This window comes from Pagrus pagrus, assembly GCF_965226575.1.
Source record: "Pagrus pagrus genome assembly, chromosome: 15".
Taxonomy (NCBI): Eukaryota; Metazoa; Chordata; class Actinopteri; order Spariformes; family Sparidae; genus Pagrus; species Pagrus pagrus.
This window is the reverse complement of record NC_140199.1, coordinates 8828810-8853380: the sequence shown is the minus strand read 5'-3', so window position 1 is coordinate 8853380 and position 24571 is coordinate 8828810. Positions and strand designations below refer to the sequence as shown.

The 24571-nt window shown below is 43.4% G+C and overlaps 1 protein-coding gene across 42 annotated transcripts in view; it reads right to left on the bottom strand.

Annotated features, from left to right (window-relative positions):
* LOC311270112 (ankyrin-3-like) overlaps positions 1 to 24571 on the bottom strand; it is a gene marked incomplete at its 3' end in the record, with an annotated part of 140545 nt that overhangs the window by 12986 nt on the left and 102988 nt on the right. For 8 of the 42 annotated variants that reach the window (XM_084374802.1, XM_084374803.1, XM_084374764.1 and 5 more), the window contains 16 exons: positions 23242 to 23253; positions 20115 to 20217; positions 18837 to 18887; positions 18098 to 18207; positions 17246 to 17278; positions 16064 to 16288; positions 15699 to 15853; positions 14321 to 14532; positions 13862 to 14069; positions 13423 to 13519; positions 12130 to 12358; positions 11894 to 12019; positions 11295 to 11417; positions 10724 to 10750; positions 9093 to 9174; positions 547 to 7803 (listed from right to left, as the gene is read on the bottom strand). In XM_084374802.1, coding sequence (XP_084230928.1) covers positions 547 to 7803; positions 9093 to 9174; positions 10724 to 10750; positions 11295 to 11417; positions 11894 to 12019; positions 12130 to 12358; positions 13423 to 13519; positions 13862 to 14069; positions 14321 to 14532; positions 15699 to 15853; positions 16064 to 16288; positions 17246 to 17278; positions 18098 to 18207; positions 18837 to 18887; positions 20115 to 20217; positions 23242 to 23253 — 9050 coding nt within the window. Of the gene's footprint in view, positions 1 to 546; positions 7804 to 9092; positions 9175 to 10723; positions 10751 to 11294; positions 11418 to 11893; positions 12020 to 12129; positions 12359 to 13422; positions 13520 to 13861; positions 14070 to 14320; positions 14533 to 15698; positions 15854 to 16063; positions 16289 to 17245; positions 17279 to 18097; positions 18208 to 18836; positions 18888 to 20114; positions 20218 to 23241; positions 23254 to 24571 lie in introns of those variants that run through there. The other 34 variants (XM_084374767.1, XM_084374780.1, XM_084374776.1 and 31 more) reach the window with 21 other exon arrangements.

Genomic DNA, 24571 nt, shown 5'->3' with positions numbered 1-24571 from the left:
AAACAAAGCATAACATGACTCCCAACAACAGACTCATCGTTCTACAAATCTAGGGTGGAAAGATCTATGTTAGAATCTAAAATGTCAACATGCAAAGACGCTTTTGTGTGTTCTTTGCCAACACTAGTTAGTTTAAAAGACAACTGATAGCATGAAAAATTCTGTAAGAACAAACTACAACTTGGTAGCCACCCTGCACAGACAGACAGACAGACAGACAGACCAGGGAGTTGTCAAAAAAGGGACTGGTTGTGCCAGTGGACCAGTCACTACTACTGGCATGCTCAGTCTACTATACGGAGGTTAAAAAGGGTTGAAAGAGGGGAACAGAGGAAAGAGAATCTTGCAACAAGGACAATACAGTACACAGTACATCAATGACAAAAAAGAAATTTAAATGACAGCTACTGTTCTGAAGAGAATATGTAAACACGCCACAGGCATTCCAGTCAATCCATTAAACGATCACAACGATGTCATGCAACTAAAAGTGAAGTATATAAATATATAGATGTATTTTAAACATAGTGTGAAAGTTTTACAAACTAGGCTTGATCTCCGCGATGGGAGGCGTTCGAGACCCTGTGAGTCCCTGACTGCCCTCCTTCCCACCAGTCCGCCTACTCCTCCTGCTTCTCTCACTGCCGGAGGCCCTGTCCGTCGTCGCCACCTTTGCCCTTACGGACGCGGCCCCGGCCTCAGCCCTCGAACCTCTACCAGACCTGGATGAGCGGGAGGGCTGGGAGGGCTGGGAAGGCTGGGAGGCGTCCGACAGAGAGGTGCTCCGGGAGGTGCTGTCTTCCTCCGACTGCTCTGTCTGCGTCTTTTTCTCCTCGTCTGACAGTCGGTCCACCAACTTTAGCGTCTCCCCGCTAATGCCTTTAAAGTATTCGATGGTGCGCTTACAAACCTCACTAGGGTTTTCCTTTCTGCCCTGTCTACATGCTCCCTCTGTTGTGACATTGCTGACCTGATGCCTGTCCTTCAGTGGTAGCCTCGAGGGCAACTGTATGGCTGCTCTGTCTGTGTCCAATGCTCTTGTTGGCTGTGAGGTAACCCGAACTGAAACAAGTGAGCTAGCTGCTGCAGCAGGGCTACTCTTTTTAACATCCTTGATTGGTATTCTAGACCTGGGCTCTACTTTGGCTATGGCTGGCTCTCCTCTTTTCCTGACCTCAACGGTCACCACCTGCTTGGGCTTCTGTTTGCCTGTGGCTGTTCCCTGCGTGTGAAATGACCACCCTGATGCTTTAACTGGAAGCCTCGACTTGGGCTGCTTCACTTCACTTTCCTTAACTGTTTCACTTTTCTGCTCTTGCACTTGATTGCTGCTGTGTACTTCCACCCTCTCCTCTATTTCCCTACAGCACAGTGTTTCTATCCTGCTAGCTTTCTGAAGAGTGGGCTCAGAGGAGGACTGCAAATTAAACACCACACTACCACATTGAATGTAGTTTGCCTGAACACTGGAGGACTCGAGGTTATTGTTGTTGTTGCAGTTTTCAGAAGGGTAATCTCTTCGCTCTAACTTGGGTTCGGCGTGTCTACTAGACTGGCTCTCTGTACACTGACCCTCTATACTGATGTATTCTGGCACCATCTGACCCTCTGACATCTCAGCTTTACAATCGGTGAGATCCCCTGAGTCTTTTTTCACAGTAATAGAGGCAGCTATGCCCATCTTAATAGGAGTGCGTAATTTGGGATCAACCTTAGAGGCTGTGATTGTGCATGAGGAGGCGGTCTCAGCTATGGCTTCACAGGTGGGGGCATCAGTACCGGTATAGCCAGTGTCACCGCCAGGCTGTGCAGGGCTGCATTTTGTTGTTGTTGCTGCTGGTGTTGTTGGTGTAGTGCTGCTGTCTGTGGTAGTATCTATAACTTTCACCATCCCATCTACTGTGGCCCTCTCCCCTGTTTTTGACTGAGAGGTAATTACCCCCAGGATCTTGCCCCCTCTCCCCTTTTCCCCTGTTTTAGGGTCAGAGGAATGCTCACCAATCTGGAAAAACTGAAGCCTCTCTTCAACAAAGTCCCGCTTGCTCATGTCAATAGCACCACTGCGGGTCATCTCAAACATCTTCCCTTCATGGAAAGGGAAGGGATTAGGCTCACTAGTCGGTGTGCTCTCGTCAGTCGGTGTTCGAGCGGGGGTTGTGTCAGGTGTTGTAGCCTGTGACTTGTCCTCCACCGATAAACCAAAGGGCTTGGGGTCCTCGTCTTTTGTTTTGGACTCAAAAACATCATTATCGCCCCCTTTGGTGGACCAGGGGTCAAAGTCCAGGCCCTTGGTGGCAACAGTTTTAAAAGTTGAATTCAGCTCCTCCTCAAGTTGGTAACCAAAGTAGTTTTCAGCAAAGGTCTGCCTATCTGGATGCCTTCCTTCGAGGGTATAATCTTTTTCATCTCCACTGCTTGTGCTGGTTTTAGTCTTTCCATTATCCCCCCCTTCCTCACATTTTTCTTCCTCTATCACTTCCAGCTTCGACTGACTAAATGAGCGATCGGTTGTTTTTCCATCATTGGACAGACTAGATGTTTTGGGGTCCTCGCTCAGTCCGTCATCCTCATCCTGAAGATCATACCCATCTAAAGAGTCTACTTCAGTTGCATCTGTGTCATGGGAGAACTCAGCAGTGGTTGCTATGGAGCAGTCCGTGATTGACTGGTCATTGCCATTTTGTTCAAAGTCATCATCCTCAGCCTTTAAGACACCATTGAGCCCAGAGTCTTTGTTTCCATTTTTCTCTGTTTTTTTTGGTTTTGGACGTTTCTCTCCCTCCTCTTTCATTTTGAATGTGTACTTTTTGATAGGGATGGGATGGAAGACAGACTCATCATCACTAGAGTCACTGTTATCAGCTCCAGGGGGAATAGGGGATGGTGGCTGGACCCTGATGATTGGCTCGGCTAAGAGGTGCCTATCATGCTCCTCTTGGAGGTTCACCTCTATCATCTCCGTTTCTGCCTCAGAAGAAGCACACGACCCCCTTTTCTCAGGGTCCGACTGCTCTGCTTCTAAAGGTGGAGGAGGTGGAAACTCTATATAAGCCACTCTTTTCTCCTTTGACTTCTGTCTCTCTGCATCCTGTTTTTTACTGTGACTCTCTGAGGAAGCTGGCTTAGGTTTTTCCTTTGAAGGCTCCTTGTAGATGAACGTCTTCCCTTCTTCCTCCTCAGACTCCTCAGGGATTGGGCTTGGCATGCCAGGCATGAAGCCTATCACAGAGTCTGGTGTTCTTGAGGCCAGACTCACTTCCTCTGAGCTGGGGGTCTCAGGGGTAACAGGACTTTTCCCAGAGCTGTCCATGAATGTCACTTGTTCAAGAGTGTCATCTTCTGGACTTCCTTGAGGAGATGGAGACTGCTTTTGCTTTACAGTGTAAAATGCACCCCTAGTCTCATGCACTGTCCTACTCTCATGGCTTACTATCTTTTTGTATGTTCCCAACTGTCCTGAGGCTGTTTCTTTCTCATATTGCTTTCCTACTTGGATACTAACGTACACAGGTAAGGGTTTAATATCTTTGAAACCTTCTGTGACAACTACAGGAGTTACTTGATCCAAATACTCTACTTGGTCACTATCAACACCGTTACACACTACATTTGATTGGCTACTGTCTGATGAGTCCGTGGATTTTCCTACTGATGATCCACGAGTAGACTTGTTGGAGTCAGAGCTACTGTGTAACCGATTTCTAGCTAATGTAGGTATATGAGACCCTCCCCTCTCATCAACAGAGGCATCTAATTTTAAAGTGGTGGATTTGTGATTTTCTGGGAAATTAGAAGGCTTTCTTACAGGAATTTGCGATTCCGAGTTTTTTTTTAGACTATCATTACTATTTGGACTTTCTCGTACAACGAATTCTGTGTAGATTATTTTCTTGGTGGTTTCTTGTCTTTGGGAATCACTATTATTGCCATCTTTCATAGAATCTTGGATTGAAGAACGAGCTGGTTTGGGAGATTGGGGCTTATAGGTCCCATACTCTTGGTTCTCCCAAGTTTTGAAGAACTTTTTCTCTTCCTGATCTTTTCCACTGCTCTCATGCTTGGGTGAGAACTTATTTGATTCGTTATCTGAACATCTCCTCTGGTTTCCCGGACTACCAGGTGTTTTTGGAATGTCTGAACCAGCAAACACCTGGTACACAGGTAGCTTACTTTCCTGGAGTTTCCTAATTGGAGGATTTGAATTCTGGCTACCCTGAGAACTCCTATCTTGCCTTTGAGCCTCTTGCTCAAACTTTAGCCTGACCGCACTGACTTTGGAAGAGGACATTTGAAAAGGTTTAGGGCTTTCACCTGTGCTTCCCTGTGATTTACCATCTCCTTGTCTCCTTGGGTCTGAATCACTGTACTGCAGCAATACTCTCCTTTCTGGACTGCTGGGTAAACTAGCACATTTCCTGTCACTGGAGCTGAACCTGTCTCTAAGCCTTTCTCTGCTCCACTCTTCCCCACTACCCCCATTCCTATAGGGTGACCTCTCCGGACTGCTGTGTGTAGAGCTAGGCCCTGATCGTGATTCTCTAAAGTCTGGTCTGCGTGATTTCTTTTCTGGAGATGAGAGTTCATCATTGAGCTGTTCTGTTTTGTCACGAAAGAATTGAGATACCTCACTTAGTTTTTCCTCTGCCTCCTTAACAGTCCTGTCAACTCTGTCCTCATACATAAGCTGCTCTCTTTCCTTACTCTGGGAGTCATCCGGCACACGCATCCAAACAGACTGCTTTGGGCTACCAGGCTCGGAAGAATACTGCAAAAGTGTCAGTTTGTCAAAGCTATCATCAACATTAGCCATTCTTCCAGACTTGTCAAACACATTTCTCGATGACCTGAAGACATACTCTGTCCTTGGCCCGACTGATCTACCCTCACTGTGACTGCTTCTGTCTGGTGAGTGGAATCGAGACCTATCTCTCAGATATTCCTCTGTGTCAGAATGAGACTGGTCAAATTTCTCAGAGAGTAGCATTTTCTCTGCAAAATTGTAAGATTCACCCCTAAGTTCTGATGATTCATCCTCATTGTATTCTACCGATTGCTGACTAAGTAGCTTTAGTGTTTTGTAAGAGTCATCTGCCATGAGCTGGGCTGAACTAGGGCGACTGTCTTCCTCTTGTGACATTGGTGTGTTCACTCTGGGGGAGTCAAGGTACACTGGAAGCGATTCCTCAGGCTCCTCCTCTTCCAGTCTATTCCCTGGGTAGTAATACATTTCCTTCTCTGCATGGTTTTTTGTCTCTCTGATGATCACCTCTGTTGGTTCTGCTTTACTGCCTTTTTCAATGTGAACCTCAATTATTCTTTCAACCTTAGGTTTGGAGTTAATGTCCTCGAGGACTCTTTGTGACGTTTCCTCATTGCCAGACTTGTGTTCGAACAGTCCAACCAGCTCTCTTGAAGGGTCCTTCCCTGACTGAAAAGCCTTCATTATGTCATGCACAGACATAGTTTCCTCACACCTCTCTGATGCTGCTTCTTTGCCAGTTGGTTTGTGGTAAACCATCCTGGTGGTGGTAGTGATGTGAGTCTCCTCCTTTACCCTCATCCCTTTTCCCATTGGATCCTCGTCAGGGCTGACTTTTATTGAATAGCATTTATTCTGTTCTGGCGTTGATGAAGCTTGATTCAGGTGCCCTTTAGAATCTGAATCAATATATCTGACAGCATGTGCATCCTCCATTGCAGGTTGTTTGCTGTCCTCTGGGGGCTCATAGCTCCTGATGACATGGACAACCTCAGTCCTAGTTTCAGTGATCACTGGGGGCACTGGGATATCCTGAAAAAGGGCCTTGGGGCCCATGCCTTCTGCACTCTGAGGGGCAGAGGGTGTCCTTTCACTCCTGGTCTCAAAGCCGCTGTCTGAGAGGGGGCTTTTATCCTGTTCATGTGAGATATCATCAGGAGATTCTAGCACAGTGTCTGCTCCAAAAAGTGCATCTGCTACTTTACTGATCTCTTTGTCTGAAGCTGATGAGCGCATGCTTGTTGGAGGCATTTTAAGCTTATGCTCCTGAACTGCTATGGTGGGTTTTAGGACACGTTTCTGCTTCTCCTTGACCTCTCCTTCTCTCTTGCCCTCGTCTGCTTTATGCCTTGTTTCATGCATTTTTGAGAAAGAGCTGCTACCAACGTCATTGACGAGGTAGTCAACCACTTTGGAGAGATTGAAATCTCTATCTGGTATTGTTTTTGATTTGGCTTGAGGAACCACAGTCTCATATCTTGGCGGATAGCTCCAATTGCTTGGTGGTTGTTCAACTTGTACTTTTGAGAAGTGTATGTCATCCAAAGAACCCCTTGCCAGGGAAACCCTTCCATCCTTCACAGAATCCTTAGTAAGGATTTCACTAACTTTCACCAAATCTTGTTTTACTTTCTCCACAATCCTATATGGCTCCTCGTCCTCTATCCGAGCCTCTTTGGGAGAATCAGACTGAAATCCTTTGTTGGCTGTTGAATTTGGGTCTGTCTGCAGAATGGCTGACATTCGTATCAAGTCCTCTTTCATTTCGGCTACATCCTTCAGAATCTCTTGACTGGATGACATTGGTGATGTGGTGTTTGATTTCAGGCCAGCAGAAAAAAGAGGGGCTTTGATAGGGGAAAGAGTTCTGGCAAAGGAAGACTGCAACTGAGCATTCACCTCAGGAGGCACAGTCTTCCGCGGGGACAAAAGCGCAGCAGCTGACTTGGACACTTCAGGTAACTTTTTGAACTGGGGCTCTGGCAGCACATTAATGACAGAGTAGACTGGAACAGTCATTGTGCTGGATGTTACAGCAGTGGTGGCATTAGGAGGAGATCTTAGAGAGGCGTAAATGGAATTGGAAGCTGAAGATCTAATGGACTGATATGAGGAGGATGCAGAAGAGGACATGGACTTCAAGGTGCCATAGCCTGCAGAACAAGAATTGAATGTTTTTTCAACCTCATCAAAGGCTGCATTGACACTTGTAGTCGCAGCATTGGTGGTTGCTTGTATCCTCTCTTGCAGACTGCTTGCGAGAAGAGATGTGGGGGATGAAGAGCGGTACTGTGTAGGCGACACAGTTCCATTGATCAGAGCTGCAGCACTTGGGGGGTTGTTGGATTTATGTGGTGAAGAAAGAGAGGAGAACAGGTTCCTTGCGGGGCCAATGGCATCTGAGGCAAAGGAACGCACAGAGGAAAGACCAGGGACTGTTTTTATAGGCGAGGAGGAAGATGCTGTGCCACCAGAGCCTGCCATTACAGTCTTGTATGGCAGAGGTGAACTGAACATGCTCAGAGACGATTTTGGAGAAGTTGGTGGTGTCATGCCTATGGATGCTCTCTCAAGAAGAGGGCTTCCTCCTCCAGACACAGTGATAGGGGAGGTCCTAGCAGACAATGCTGCCAGTCCTTTCATTGACATAGGATCTGGGGCATTTTTACATGGTGACGCCAGGGGACTGGGGGTGACCTGGGCTTGGTATGGGGATTGCTGGACTACAGTTTTTATAGGAGAGGAGATGGTTCTGTATGATCGGATGGGAGAGGCCATGTCACTAACTGACTTAACAGAGGAGGCAGGTGATCCAGGGATGTTGGTCTTGATGGGGGAGGCAGAGTTGATGGACCAAACAGACTTTAATGGAGAGGCAGAGGGCGTGTTGGATGATGAACTGGAGAGGGAGCCAAACCCAGACTTGGCTTGGCCAGGGATGGCGACAGGAACAGGCGACCACGCCTGATAAGACTTCGTTGAAAAGACAGGTTTGTGAGGGTAGCTAGTAGGCTGTGTTCTCGGCGAGCTTCGATCAGTTGTTTCTTCATCAATAATTTAAACCAAAAGCAATAAAGAAGTGAACGTAAAATAGAACGTAAAATAATTTGAAATAAAACATAAAAACCAGAAAGAGAAATTTGAGTCAGTCAGAAACAGGATCATTAACAGCAGCAAGATAAAATTTTACACATGAAATTTGATAAAGGCCCTTATTTAAATAACCGGGATGGTATGACAAATGATGGTCCGAAATCAGTGACTAATGACAAAATACACCAAATAAAGAATAGTGCATGTATAGGAACAAAGATGCTTGACATGGTAGAGTTGACAGAAAATGACATGATAACCAAAATAATACAATTTCATTGACTTTCGATGTGCTTAATCTATATGCCTCCTTGCAACAGTGCCTTTTACTGTACATGTTTGATTGACATGTCTTTATCCATTCATTTGGTTCATTTCCAATGCCAGAGACGACCCCACAAGTGTAAATCATTAGTAATGTCACTGTACTTGTTTGGTCATGACTTAAAATAAAATATGAGGTTGCACTTTACAAAAAAGTAGAGGTAAATCAGACATTTAGGCCTGTCATATTTGGATGGTCACTGTTTTCAGTTTAATTAACATTTCAACCCCTATGTATGAATATATTCTTATCAGATCAGTGTTAACATATTTTTTCACAAAGGACTGGACTAGGCAGGGATATTAAAACATAACATCCAACAGCACCCAAATGGATGCCTGGAAATGATAGCCAACCCTTTGAAAACGGCAAAAATGTTATATTGTGTTAAAATGCTTTCTCTAACATAATCTCAGTGTACGGAAATCAAGTTAATGTAAAGTGCAACCTGTAACCACATTAATATACACAGCCGCACACAATCATAAAGCCAATAAGAGTGAAATGGCCACTATAAGAATGAGAACAATTCAAAAGAATATTTTATTCAACATGAATTAAAACATTTTTTGTTCAAATGATAAATGAACAGACAGACATTGATTCCCAGTGTTTCCACAAATGTAAAATAACATAACAGGTGAAACAGGGAGACTATTTGTCGACATGGGGTGGGTAAGCAAAGCGTAACACACAGTAAACCATGCAAATGTTTGATGAGTGACAGGTGATCAAAGAGTATGTGTGAATAGAATAAATGAGTGATGAACATGTTTTGTCTGGTAGATCTCTTTCTATGCTAAAGGTATATGAAAAAAATGTACACTTTATAAAGGGACCTTTGAAACTGATTAAAATCACATAAATATTTGAAATCAGTAAAAAAATTCATGTAAGTAAAAATGTCAAACTCACTCGCTGCTGGGTCGGTCAAATAGCTGTAGCGCTTACGCAAAGCTAAGGAGGCAAAGGTATGACGTCGCTCTGGCTTTTCAGTCTGAAACAAACAAAAAAGAACAAAAGACGCTTTAACATAAAAATATGATAAAATTCTATTCTATTCTATCAGAATTAGGTCTGAATAATAAGGTTAACTTGTTAACTTTGATACTGCAGTGCATGAATACAGCCCTGTTTTTAGTGAATCAGTACATGCTGTTAGTACTGGTACAAGGAGGCACTGCAGGTGCACTGTAGTGTCTACTCTGGGGAGTAATGGACTGTTTTCCTGCATCTCTTCACTCACTGCTGTTCTCAATGTCTCTGGATTGAAATCACTACAGAAAGTGATTTGACTCTCTCGCCTAATCCATTAAGTGGACAAGCATGGACGAAATCCAAGTTCCAGATAGGTACGGTATGTTTAACGAATGTCCTTTTATCATGAAGATGACTCCCTCAGATCATCATCAAATGTGGTGACATGACACCTTTTTAAATAGAAGTAACTGTGTCAATTTTAATAATAGGACCGTTCATATTGAGCCCAGTCTAGAGGAATTAAATTCATATTGGACAACTCTGCATTACAAAATTTACAGTGTATGCCATCAGTCAGTGCCAATGCAGTTAACAGTGTGCCCTTTATGTAACAAAGTGAAAAGAAAAGGATTGGAGGTCGCAGTGATGAATGTTGGTCTATCTTTCGTGCCAGTTAGGGATGTTTCCTTCTCCGATACCGATACCTGAACTTGCATATCTGCTGATACAGAGTAATGATCTGATGGTAAACTTAAAAAAAAAAAAAAAAAGACAGATGGCCAGGCTCAGGTTAAACCGTTTGTAAAACATTACAACGGTTATACTTCCGGTGCTCGGTAGAATTTGCGCAAGTAACAAATTATCATAAAAACTGACGCATGGGCGGCACTTTTGGGTACAAAAATCTAGCTCCTGAATTGTCCAATATCAACATTCAGTCTGGCGAGTGGGTTGATATATTAACGAAGAAGAAACATAACATACATGGTCACTAGGTATAATGTAAATACACAAACATAAAAACAGCCTTATCTCCCTTTGATTAAACTTTGTTGTGGCATGCAGCTGAGAGAGTTAGTATTCTTCTGTTAAACACAAGCCAAGGACAAGGGTGAAGAAGGGGAACCCCAAATACAACAAAACAATGACTAAGTAGACAAATGATAAGAGTTAGGGTTTCGTCTTCAGCTGACAAAAAGATACCGTAATCCTGTGTGAGACTTCCTATGAGTTAATAGTAAGGATGGAGACATGGTGACATCCTGTTGAACATGTATGGAAAGGAAGATAGAGATGAAAAACAAGCTGAGGCGTGGCACAGCAACTGGCTCCACTGGACTTGGGATGATGACAACAATAAATAAATCCTTGCTGATTAAAACAGCTGCAACTTCCACTCATGCACTACAAGGGGTCAGAGCTGTGTAAAAGAAAAAACGTGCAGCATCCGTCACACCAAGGTACCGTACAGAGACAAAATATTTACTACAGCATCTGCAGTAAAGCCAACAGAAAGGACGACAAAGAAGAAGCAGTTCCATGTGATGATGAAGAATCTGTTTTACCTCATCATCAGGATCAGACTCCATATCCTGTGGTATTCCAAGATGCATTGCAGGAGAGGAGAGAGATGACACAATGGAGAGCAGGGGCGTTATAGTGAGCGGGGATGTGGAAACAAAATTCAGGGGATGAAAATGGAGCAGCAAAAACAACAAAAGGCATCAGAAAAGATCTTCGGGATTAATTAAAAGAAATAATCAGCAAAACAACAAAAGCAAAAGCAAAATAATTTCAGTTTCTTGTGATCAATCAACACCACAACAAACAAATGAGATGTGTCGATTTCTTTTTTTTTTTTCCTTGCATATGATGTATGTTCCCACAGTGAGCCAGGCAATAGAACAAAGCACGGTGTGCATGTGTGGCTGCATGTGTACGTTGTGGGGTCTTACGACTGGCACAGGCTTTAACACTAATAAAAGACACAAGCAGCAGGCAGTCGTTTTCTGGACCAAATGAACCTCAATGGCTGCTCTCGATGTCAGGACACTTTTCTGTGTTTCAGTTTCATTTACATGTAGATGATATGACGTGGCCTACACAGGATGAACTGTTCAAACATGGTGATCCTACCTTCTTGTGGGTTGGCAGTGTGATATTCAAATTGCATATGGCAGTCTGTGGAAGGCCTTTCGTGGTTTTAGGCTCTCTCAGGAAGGAGAGGCGGCCACATGGCTCTTGGCCCATATCTCTGATCTGCAAAAGACAGCAAAAACACTGCGTCACGAGGTGATCGTAACAAAGCACTTCAAGAACAAGCCTGCAAAGTTAAGTAAAAGCTTCTCGTTATTTTTTACCTGTATATACATACATTTCTATTCTTTGACAGAAGATGTCAATAAAGCCCCTTTGAATTGAATTGAGCTGAATGTAGATGTATGAATGTATTTCATTTCAAATTTCAAAAGACTAAATTGAGTTACAGTGTGAAGCTCTGACCCGTGAGACTCATAACATTCAGTTGATTCTACAGAAGGACAATGACATTTTCATTTTCCTTGGCTACGGACAAAAGTATATTGTTATTGCTATGAATGTCAGCTAATTACACGAAGATGATCATATCTGAGTTTTCATCAGCAGGGCGCATTTACAAAAGAGACTAGAGTGATGAAGACAGACAGCGAATCCTAGCAGAGAGAGGAGAGCGATATGAGAAACCCGTTTCATACCTTCACGTTGAAAGGAAGTCTGTTTTCCTTGAAGGAGTAGAAGTTAAAAACCAACTGCTGCCCACTTTTGGTGAGAGGGGACAGGTTGCCGTAGCAGTCCACATGGATAGGCTTGCCTTCGAGAACCTGCAGAAGTCCAAATAAAACATAAGGGATTTATTTGTTTGTCATTTTCTTCTTCATTCGACACTCTTACTGCAGTCTAGCAGTAAGTCCACATAGACACACAGCCCCACCTCGATGTCTTTGCTCCGGGCCACTTCCTCAAAGTTCTCCTGCTGCTCGAGGGTCTTGTCCACCTTGTCGTCTGTCATGCAGAAGCAGCGCAGCCGAGCCTCGACGGCGTCGTTACTCTTGGCGAACACCACAAACTTGGCCAGGTACGGCACGCAGATCAGCTCCCGGTATAACTGAGACGCTAGACTCACCGTCTCAGGAATCTGGTGACAGTCTGCGAGCCAGAACCTGTGGAGGAGAAATCAGAGAAAAGAGGGGAAGGGTCAGGGTCAGCCAACTTAACAATTGCCTTAACAACAGCTTAAATCTGCACTGCACATTTGAGCTGTGTTTGTATCGCACATTTCATAGTACAAGTGAAACCTAGTAAAATCAAACATTCTGGGTTGTTTCTCTGTGGGTGAACACATGACAGCGGTGTAGTAATCTAATTACAGAGCAGCAAAGGGTGCTCAGTTAATGTCAGGCTGCACACTCGCCACATGATTCCAATCCTGTGTTAAAAGGAGAATTCATGACTTTGCGTACTGTAACCGAGAAGTTCACTTGCTCAGGTCACCATAGGAGGCAGGTCTTAACAATGTATGGCTGATGTCACTTTGCTCCACTTGGGTAAACGTGTTTTGAATAAGGTATTACATTCAGAGCCGCGGAGAAAAATGTCTGTTTAATTAGAGAAAGTTAGGCGGAGGAAAAACTACTTTCAAGTCATTTAATTAATTGAATAAACAGTTTAAAATCAGCCAATGACCTGCAAAGCCAGACAAGAGGGGAACTCCCCTGATGTGTGACTGCGATAAAAAGGGGATGTTGAGGTAAGAAAAACAAACGCAGTTCAGTGTAGAAGTCATGTAGAAGTTGTTTCGAGTGCCAACTGAGAGTAATTTGAGTTTTTCTCTTGTGATTGATTTTACGATTCACTGCTGACTATTAATTGACTCATGGTTCTGCATTGTCACCATTTTGACACCTGCTGGCAGAGATTAAAATTTCTTGGATTTGTTTGTTGTATCTTCCACCCTGTTGTCATTATTGATTAATCTGTCATCTATTTTTTGTTTAATCACTGGTCCATAAAAATGTCAGACAGCAGCAACAATTAAGACCTGGAATCATTAAACGTTTGGAGTTTTTGCTTGAAAATTGACATTATTCATTATTAAAACAGTAGAAGATTCATATTCTGTTGATCACAATCAAAATATTCTTCTTTTCTTTGTGTTTTTCATCGTCAACTTCTCTGTTGTGTGTATAGCGCGCGTGTGTGTACAGTGCGTGTTTGTGTGTCTCACCTGGCCGACACATTTGTGGTGAAGGAGACACAATCAGTTACAAAGGACAGCGGTGTGGTCCCGGTGATGTCCTCCCACTGGGCAGGAGACGTCCCTCCTGTAAAAAAAACAAGATGAGCTCACTGCCTTTCCAGCCAAGCTTTGTTCTAGCCCTCATAATCCTCGTCCTTTTATCTTCTCAGTTCTTCATCTTCTCTCTATCGACCTGTAGCTTTCGACATCAAAGCTGGCCTGACGTGCCCATGGCTATCTAATTAATGGTGTCTCTGAGTTATTAACTCTGTTTCATGTCTAATACATGGAGGAAGAAATATGTGTGAGGTCACAAATAACATTTACTAGCATCTAAGGATAAAATAACTTGAAACTCAAAGCCAGTCCTACAGACAGAGGTATTGCAACAGCGTTACCATGCTCTAGTTATCTGCAGTTTACTCGCCTGTGATGCTGCAGAGCAGACGCAGGCAGGGTGCAGAGTCGCCCCGGTGGCCGCTGGGATGGCCTTCTGCCGATCTCGGTGGAACAGGGATCGTCATGGTGATCGGCTTGTGAAACTTCCTCCTCCTGGGCTCCACAGTGACGATGGGGCTGAAGGTGGCTCTGTTCCCAAGGACCGCTCTCACCATGTCATCTGGCACAGGCTGGGCCTAAACACAAACACAGGATACAGAGAAAGAGACTCAATGTTTGTTTGTTGATTACATTTTGAGAAATGTCTAGTCAAACTTTCCCTGAACTTTTTTATGAGATTAAAAGGGTCCAGGCATGTGAGGCGGAATCTAATATTCAACTAAAAATAGGTCAGGTATAAATAAATAATAAGTCAGTGAACAGGTTTTTCAAGAAAAAGAGCCCAGTCATGAAAGAGATTCAGCTGATCCAAGGAGTCCTGCTGTACCTGCAGGCCAACACGGATCCTCTTGGTGAGCGCCCCCTGTGGGAACGAGGCCTGGACCATGGGCACAGTGCTGCTGGACAGCATGCCTCCGTCGGGACCCATGTGGTTAGACTCCTGCTTGATCCGTGACACCACAGCAAAGTACTGCGGGAAATCTCTGGTGACGATGCGGCAAATTCGCTTCTTCTCCAACTCGGCAGGACTGTCCAGCTCTGTGACAGAAGATATTTCTCTTGTAAACATGATTTAAAGCAACATTATGTAACTTTTTTTTCACCTTAAAATAACAGCTTCAAATCATGCTGATGGTACAGTGTCTTGTAATAGGGTGAATGGTGTCTCTGTCTCAGCCACTCCGCCCCCCTGTCACTTGTTTCTGCACTATGTAATTTCAGTGAGCGGGTAGGATCACAGCGTTACATATACGATTACTTCATGTGAATTTCGACCTAATGTTGCTTTACAGGGAGATGCAACAGTAAATAAGGATCTTAGGGATCGTTTTTTAAATTGTAATGATTAAATATGCATATTAGACATTGTCCACACTTCCAGAACAGAAATCCCAACATTGGATGAAGCAAGTTGCAAACGAATTTGGGATATCTGGAAAAATCATAAATTTTTGCCATGTTTTTTGGGATAAAATGTTACATAAAACAGGCTGTATGAACAAACCCCTCTGTAAAAACCTTCAGAATATAAAATAGAACAAAACCAGAAAGTTTGATGTATGTTAGTGCGACTATGCTTTATATATTTTTCGACAAAAAGGGTTAATAGGGCAAAAGCTTTAACTAACAGTATCACCCTGAAACCACCAGTTACCAGTTGTCTGATATTTTATTTGATATTTATTTTCCGATGCTTTAAATATGCAATTAAATATGCACTCCTTTGCATGAGGGTCTACAACATAAATCTGAACTAAAACAAAAACCTAAATGGTAATTTTGGACACATTTTTCACAAGTCTGAAACAAAACATGTCATGTAAGCTAAATAGACCCCAAAATCTCAAAACTGACCAGTGCATGGAAAATGGCGTTTTCACCTGTTCTTGTAGTTCAAGCAACAATCAGTGGTTGTTGTCTCTAAAAACAAATTCTGACTTTATATAAGCACTTAAATGTTAGGTGATATTGAGGTGTGACATGTTGGTCAAAGAGGAAAAAAGGGGACAATAAATAGGCTAAACAGATTGAATTAAACTGAAAAACATCCTTCTGGAGTTGATTTTCTAGGTCACCATCTGACATATAGCCCTGGGTTATGTAGTGCAGGTTTTACGATGTGATTCACCTTCAGCCATCATTCTCTTGCATTGCGGACAACAAAGCTATCATTGTTGGACCTCCCTGAGTGACCTTTTCTTTACCTTCGTCCATTCCAGTCAGCAGATCAGTGAGGTCTTCTGGTCTGGCGTCAGCCTGATGCTCCTTCCACGTGTCACCGTTGTCACTCCTCAACACAATCAGCTCCCTTTCTTTCCCCCGCATGGAGCCGAAATGAGGAATCTCCACAATGACAGGACTGAAAGAGAAAATACAGCCTGAGGAAATGTAAACCATAAAACATCAGAGCAGCTGAGAAGCTCTCTTTGGTTTAATGATAATTTCTGGTTAATAAGCTGCAATTAACGATTATCTGAGTCATGATATTTTCAGCAAATATCTAATTTGATTTGTTCCCTGATGCTGAAAACTGAAAATCATCAACACAGGAAAGTCGCAAGCGCCCTACCCGAGGAACTGAGCCCCAGCCGGTCCGACCTCCACCAGCCGGCTGACTAGCCCCTCTCCCTCCACCATGGGTGGGGGGTAGGCCAGCTTGTGCCTTTTGGCCAGACGGCAGGTGATGCGTGTGGGCGCCGTGCACTTCCTGGGAGGGATGATGATGCGCATGCCATTGTGGCGGCTGCCTCTCATGGAACCACCGCGGGCATCCACCATGAAGCTCACCAAGAACCTGCGAGACGAACAAGAGCAATGTCAGCGGAGGAAACGCAACATAAAGAGAGAGAAAGATGGACAGAAGCCATACGACGGACACACGTGAGGAGGACGATTCCCATGCTGTGATCACCGTACACCCAAACAAAGTAAGGAAAGGAGAGAAAATAACAAAAATAGAGAGAGAACAGGAGAGAGAACGATCGAAAGAAGAAAAAAAAGATGCTCAGAGTTCTGAAAGCAGGCACTTCTCACCTTCCTCTGCCTCGATTTATAACATTAAACACTGTCTGAAACTAAACAGGGTGCTAATGATGCTGCAGAAAGTTTAGTTTCCAATCATGAGGCTGAAGGTGAGACCGTTGCCATGGTTTCAGTTCCTCTAAAGCAGCATTCAGTGATCAAATATTAAACACCTGCGCAGATGTTTCTCCAAGATAGGGTTAATGTGAATTATATGTGATGTGTCCCATTCTTCAAATTATGAGCACATTGTGGCATCTCCCATTAATATAATTATTGACACAAGGAAAGAGTGAGGATGGAGGAGGGTGTAGGCACAGACAAACTCTGTTTATGCACTTTTTATGAGCAGCCCTTATGCCTAAAGCCAAATGAGGCTCTTTTTTCACTGAGTTTCTTTTTCTGTACTGTGTGTTGCAAATAGCAGAATGCCTGTAAGGTTGTGAGGAAGGTTTTATGTGCACTGTGAGAAAGGGAGAGAGAGAGGTGGGGGGGAGATGGCACGTCAATGAAAGACTTCCAAACACGTTGACTACACACACTTCTAATATCTAGGCAGTGCAAATGAAACACCAGACCACACGGGTGAGATGAGGAGGAGAGGAAGGCTAAGAAGAAGAAGAAGAAGAAGAAGAAGAGTGGTGAAATGAGAGTGGGGGAGACTAAGAGATGGAGGAGTGAGTGACATCACTGCGGCATCATGGGTGAAGGCAGCGAACTCAGTCATCACCTGGAGTCATACTGAGGGAGCGGGGAGGACAAGCTGCAAAATAAACACATGGAGGCAATGCAGGAGGCAAACCCCCAGAACCTAGTTTTAGTATCACAGTTTTCAGAAACACTGTTGGGATCTGCAATAACTACTGAGATGAAAGATTCAAAACTAACAGGGGCAGAAAATCAAGGGAAAGAGAGAACACAAGACACTGAGGACAAAATGACAACAAACAAAATATAAAAATAGACACACAAAGGCTTAAAAATGAGTCAAAAATAGGAAAAAGGAACCATAACTGCACATGACAGATCCCTGTATTTCATTTCTGAGCAGCACACCAAAGAAAGGAATCCATTAACTTCTGTGCGGAGACGGCACTGTTATTATTTCATCACGTCATATATTCAAATTATGTGAATGACATGAGGGCAGAATCTTATCAGTTTAGCCAAATGAAACACGAGTCATGAGTCGGTACTTTGTTTCCATGAGGATGTCAGTGAACATGGGGGGGTGAGACTTTTGGGACCGTGTCTCTAGACTTATGGTATGACATGAGAGCTTTAGCGGGTGGTGTTTTGTCGCTGTAATGTCGTGTGTACAGCAGCAGCACTGCAGAAATCCCACAGCCCTGCACCTCGTCTGCATCAGTGCCGCAGGGTTTGCTGAATATTGACTCTTAGGGGGGAGAACAAAAGGACAATACAACAGTTGTGTGCAGTAAGCATTTAAAATGTGTGATTCCTGCAGTAGTTATCTGAATGTGTGAGCAGTTTGTGTGTCTGTATGCACGCACTGAGCTAGTCTATGTGGTGTCTGTTTCCGTAGGACATAGATCAGAGGAGACAGTGCAGCTGCTCTTACCCAGAGTGAATGGGGCTGGACACAGTGTTGTGGCTGTGGTCCATGGTGTCCGGAGTCCAGCTGTAGCGCCGCATACACTCCGAGCTGTAGTCTCTGGTCACAGCCAGGTGCTGGAGGAAGAGGAAGTGAAAAGATGATTTAGAGAGGAAAAGGAGATTTAAGTGGAAGATTGATGAAGATGAAGGAGGGATGAGAAGAACAAGAGAGGATGAAGATGGAGGAGATGAGAAAGATCGACAGCAGATAAATGAACGTATTAGAGGAAAGAAACCAGAAAAATAGTGAATGCAAGGAAAGACTGAGCTAATCATTAATCATTTCACAGACAGTGACACACGTCTATTTTTTAACCCTTCAGTCATGCACGGTATGGAGCAATGAGCTGATAACATTTAAAGCTTCTTGACTCATTATTCAGCTAAATTTGTCACCATTATCTGCAGCTTTGCCACAATCGGGACGAGAAGACACAACGAATAGCTCCATAAATGTGCTACTAAAACTTGCCGGTTGCAGTACACTGAAATGTGCAACGATGAAAAAACTGGAAATGACATAAAGTAGCATGGGAACGACCCATTCACTAAACACAGCAGTAATGAATGAGATGAGAATGGCACGGACCCAAAACAAACAAATACACAACGACCAAAAACTCAAGAGAAATGGGAGCTGAACCGCTGTGACTGAAAAATAACAAAACTGACGAATGAGTCGGACATCCACGAACACTTTATACCTTATTGAGGGGGTCAACCAAGTAGGAAATGTCTTTACAGACACTCTGAAGCTTATAGGGGAGAAAAGAGACAGTTCAGAAGTCACACCGAGGGCACTGTGTGGTCCAGACACGGGACATTATGGTGCTTTGTTTCACTAATGATTCAATTTCCACCAAAGAAAACATGATCTGGAGCCAGTCTAAGGCATCTAAATTCATACAATCCCACTATAGAATGTAGCAGATGTAACTGAAACTTCACATATCATATGTTACAATTATAGTACGATAACGATTATAGCTTTTGATGGGAGGATTAGTGTCCGAGGAAAAACCCCAGTTTGAAATTTATGATCAGTGGCGGACTCAGGATGTTTGAGGGGCAGGGGCAAAAATTTAAAAAGGGCACCAGCTGAACTGGAAGGGCACTTTTTCTGGTTTTATCTACCATAACAGCATCCAAGAGGGCAACATAACACTACGGATTAATAAAAAAATCACATGATCATTTTTATTAAGAGGTTTTAATATATTTTGTCCTCAAAACATTTCATTGTTGACTTTTTTTAAAAAACAATTACTGTCTATAGAAACAGAAGTAAGTTTAGCTGAAATAAATTGAGAGCATCTCTTGTGCAGGTTTTATGCCCTTAAAGGGATTAGACTGTTTTGGTGCAATGCTCCTTTTACTGCTTTGTTGCCGTTGATTTACATTTCACTAAAAGCCCAACTCTTAACTCGCTGCTGCTTCGATAATATAATCTACCATAACATCCCCTTTTTTGAGGGTGGGAACAGAAAAACTCAGTGTAGCTGAGCCTTTACAGTGACATTTTTTAGACTAAATTTTAGATTTAAGCCGATGTTGTCACCGAACTTGTAGGTTATATCACAAACACTGTTTATATTGTAAGAGGTTGCGGTTCTGTTTTTTGTTTCTGACGACTAAAACAAGGCACGAGAGAAGCTCTGCAGAGCTTTTATTCCATGAGGAAGCAGAAGGGAGGCCTCTCAAAGCCCTTAAGTTTGAATAAACTCTATGTCAAGGTGCCATACACTCACCCTCAGCACTTTGGCAAAAGCAAACACGGCATCAGCACTGCTTCTGTTATGACCTTTGTGCAAGACAAGTAAAGCTACCTTGTTCCCTAGTTTGCTTCAACCCAGCCTGTGTTTTCAGCAGGCCATTGACAGAAAGACGGCTAAATATACCAGGGAAGGAGAAGGTGATCAGAGTCTGAGAGAAAGAGAAAAAGGTCAAGGAGTAGAAAACAAAGAAATGAAACAAGGTCTTACCGTGTCCTTCGTGGGTGCCAGAATCTCCTCAATCATCATACTGTCTCGTGCGAAGGAGCTCCGGTTGAGCGTGTTGGACCTATCCGAACTGAAGGAGCGGAGGCTACATGTTACCACGCAACCCAGCGCCGCGGGCAACAACAAGTGACGGGCAGGGGCACACGACATAAAACAAAAAGCAAGGAATCCATTACTACATGCAACCTCCAGGGAACCAAGTTTTTACTGGACAGAGAGAGTCCAAAAGTGGAAAAATAGAGAGAAGCGGAAGAGCCTGCAGTTGAACAGGGATCAGATACTGCAGGAAGTTATTCAGAGATGGAAATGAGAGTGAGGTCAGTTTGTTTGCATTGAGAGATAGAGGCGAAGAGGACGAGACTGACAGACTACTTCTACATGAAGGTGTGGTTGGTGTGCATCACGGATGTGACTACGTGTGTCTACATGATGAAATGTGACAGATTAGTGGACTGTGAGTATTTGCACCTGGCAGGCAGAAGTCTCTGTGCAGATCTTTTTTTCGACAGTAACAGAAATAAGATTAAACTCAAAAGTGTTCCAAGCTGTTAAATCCGACTCGAGCTCAAAGACCGACATCGCTTTATTCTAAGATTAGCAGCTGACCCAGACCTGTTTCGGAGCAGCGAAATACAAAAGGGACGCTGGTCTTCTCTATCTGTCTTGCTGCAGTCTGCTTTATGGCTGTGACGTGTGCCTATTTTTGCAGCCACTCAGACTCGATGCAGCGCTGTAGATTCCTTTCAGCGTTTTTTTTGTTTTTTTCTCTCGTGCTGTTATTGCTACGGCGACGTGATCAGCGGAGAAGAGCCAGAATGCTCTTGTGCTTAAAATAAATGTCTATGATGAGTTCGTGCACCGTGAGGGGCTCGCAGAAAATATACAGTCCCGGCGACAAAGCAGACAACTCTGTGCCTCGTTTTGTCCCGAGTGTTTTACTGTATGTGAGTCCTGTGTGTGAGTGCAGAGAGGGACGGGGGGGGGGGGGAGAGAACGGGTGAGAGCGAGAGGGGGAGAAAATGCAGAGCTCAGCGTGTTTGAGTGGGCACACTATTCAGCACAGAGAGAAGCCCTTTATTCAGCACAGCCTGCCTACCACACCATCGAAGTTACCAAGCAACTCTGAGCGGCCTGAATGGACTCGCTGGCATGGCAGCGCCGCGCTACGACCTCCCTCCACCTCACCCTCCATCCCCCCCCTCTGCTCTCAGCCGGACTCTGTTTGTTCTTCACAGCTTCCTCCTCTTTCTCATTCTGTCCGTCCTCCTCTCCGCCCTGAACATCTTTGCTCCATTTCCTTTATGTATTTCTGCGTGTCATGGCACTCACCAGCAGCCTTCTCCATAATGCCCGTCTCCACTATCTCCATTTCAGAGTCATGCTGCTGCGACTCTACTGTGCCACCCTGTAATTCACTCAGTCGGAGTCATTTTCTCACTTTTTCTCTACCTTACTGCTTTCCTCCGACCCCTGTCCTTCTCTGTCGCTTTCCTTCCTCTTTCCACACGACTCCATTCATTGTATTGTTGATCAATCAAGTCTGCCTTGCTGTGAACTAGACTTCCCGCTACAGGGTGTCTACACGTATCAAACAGCCAGAAAATGTAGGACTGACTTTTGGACAAACCATCTCTTTCTAATCCTAGCATAGCAGGGAAAATCGCTATTTGAGTGGATAGTAATCTACAACAATTAAGACTATTTAATAACTTTTAAGGCTTAATAATTCTTAAACGGAATTTAAGATATTTTAAAGGAGACCTATTATGCTTTTTCATTTTTTTCCCTTCCTTCAGTGTGTTATATCGGTTCTTGTTGACGTAAAAGGTCTTGAAAGTTAAAAAGGTCAAAGTCAGGACCGACAGAAGCTCTTCTCTCCCACAGAGAGCACCGCTCCGGAAACGCCTCGTCAGTAGTCCCGCCTTTGATTCAGTAACTTTTTTGTTCACACTACGTCACACATTTGCATTATTTATGCCTAATGGCTAGTTCGGCAGGTACGATTTGATTTAGCACAGCTGCTCTGTTGTTGTTAGCGGTGCTGGCTCAGGCATGTTTGAGCTGACCAATCAGAAGAGACTGGGTATTTAGTAGAGGGGGCCTTAAAAAGACAGGAGCTAAAACAGAGCGTTTCAGACGGAGGTATGACAATAGATTAGACTGTACAAGAAAACTGATGTGTTTTTTGAGCATTAAAGAATGTAAATCCATTCTAGTTGTAACCCAAAGTTAAAATAATGAACCTGAAAATGAGTGTAATATGTCTCCTTTAAGATCTTTTAGGGACCTGCAGAACCCTGCATTGTCCAAGCGACTTGTTCTTTTCTGTCACGCATCCTCATGTACACAACGGTCCTGTGTTTTTAAGGAGGCATCTGTGTGGACTCAAGCAGACAGTTGTTTGAGTCATTGTGCGTCCATGTGAGCGCTGTGTATGTGCGGCAGAGTGTCCTTGATGTATGTGGGGGGATTTCTAAATTCCAGAGTTAAGTTTCCATCTCTGCAAACCATGATTCAACATCCAGAACCATCCAGATTAATGCCGGGATATATCCAATTAATAACATCTAAATAGGGGGGATGAAAGGGATGGATCACGAGTAAACTGATGCGTTTGATCCCTGGAAGTTACACTCAGTGGCACTTAAAAAAATAAAATAGATTAAAAAAAAGTGCTGTTTCATAAAAAGCCACATCAAAAAGTTAAGGGGATTAGTCCACACGACTCAAACTGAAGAAAGATCTGCAAATAAAACACAGGTGTGGCTTTGATTTTCTCATTTCCAGCGAGACCGCCTCTTTTCCCACACTTACGTCAAAAATAAGAATACATTTTCATTTTGCAGATGATTTTCTTAGAAGGGTGAGAAAATAAGTGAATGGTGATCAGCTAAAAATGGATCTCAGACCACAACAGCAACAAAGCGAGCACAAATAGAGTAACAGCAACACTGGATGACACCAACGTACGACGGATGACTCATGGTTTGGATTAGCGGTTTTATGGGTGTAGGGGTTAAACAGCAGTTCAAGGGGGACACAAGGGAGGGACGGCATTCACAGCTAATGTTGTCTACTACCACTACTACAACTACTACTCTTTTCTTACCTGATTCTAGGGCTAGAATGAGGGACAGGGTGCAGGAAAACAAGGAAAAGAACAAAATAGAAGAAGTGAAAAGCGAAGCATTTTGAAGACATTCAAGCATGATGTGGCTTTCTTTTTTTCCCTCCCCGTTATATGACATTGATGCTGTGCTTTTGCATGGTTGTACGCTGCCTGCGACGACTAGGCGCAAGTGTTTCTAGGTTGTTTTTTTTGTTATTTGCAAGTGTGTGTGTGCAGCCCGGTCAAAAAGCAAACCATGCAATGTCGATGTCATAAACAGAAAGGTAAGGAAAAGGAAAGAACTTGCTCAGCATCATACAATCATTGATCAATAAAACAGAGCATAACGTTCACATTTCTGCAAAGAGGCTTCTCAAGACCGTTCGTTTATATGCAAGAACAGAAATGCAGCAGTATTTGTGACTCTATTTTCAAGCAGATGATTATATTAATAATCTCTGCAAAAACAACTGTAGCACTCTCCTTGTTCTTGGCAGACTATTTAACAGTTAACAGCAATAAACAAGGAAATATCTGAACATTCAAACCCTCAAATGTGGTCACCAAACTCTTACATTTTCATATCATTTTAATATTTCAAACTGCTCACTCGGCACGGGACGATATGAAAATGTAACGTCACGTTTATCTTGTCCAACATATTCGCGATTCACAAAATGATCCCGATAATCACCAGAATATTCTGAAAACTTTAAAATAACAACTTGGATCGCATTAAACATACTGGAATCACTTTGACCTACATTTTGTTAAGAAACAAATCTTCAGACAAAACAAGAATCTTCAATAATCATAAATCTTAAGGTCCTCCTGCACAAATCAAGATAAATAAATGGTGGTATCCTTTTATCCGTAGCATTTACACACATCAGATTTAACTTGTTTTTGTGGGATGCAATGTGCAAGCCGAGCCTTCAGCCACGGTGACAGGCTGTGACAACTCAAAATAAATCAGGAAACCAATGTAGGACCGTACGTCAGCGAGCTAGACAGCTTTTTCAAGTCCTTCTTGTGAGGATATTCACGATTATCTCCTTATACAACTATCCCAACGATGTAAATCCACCACGATCCACTTATTGAGACTGTTTTCCATCGCAATCCACCAAATTTGTCCTCGTCCCATCCCTACTTTGTAAGTAACAGTGATGACAACTGTATCCGTAGTGCTCGTTTTGGTCTGGGCATACAAATAAACCGCAGTAAATGAGCGAATAGCTGAAACGTGGTCACCAACCAATATTTTAAACTGCTCAACAACAATTCCCATAATCCCACCTGTCAAACTCTTTCCAGCATCAGCCCATAA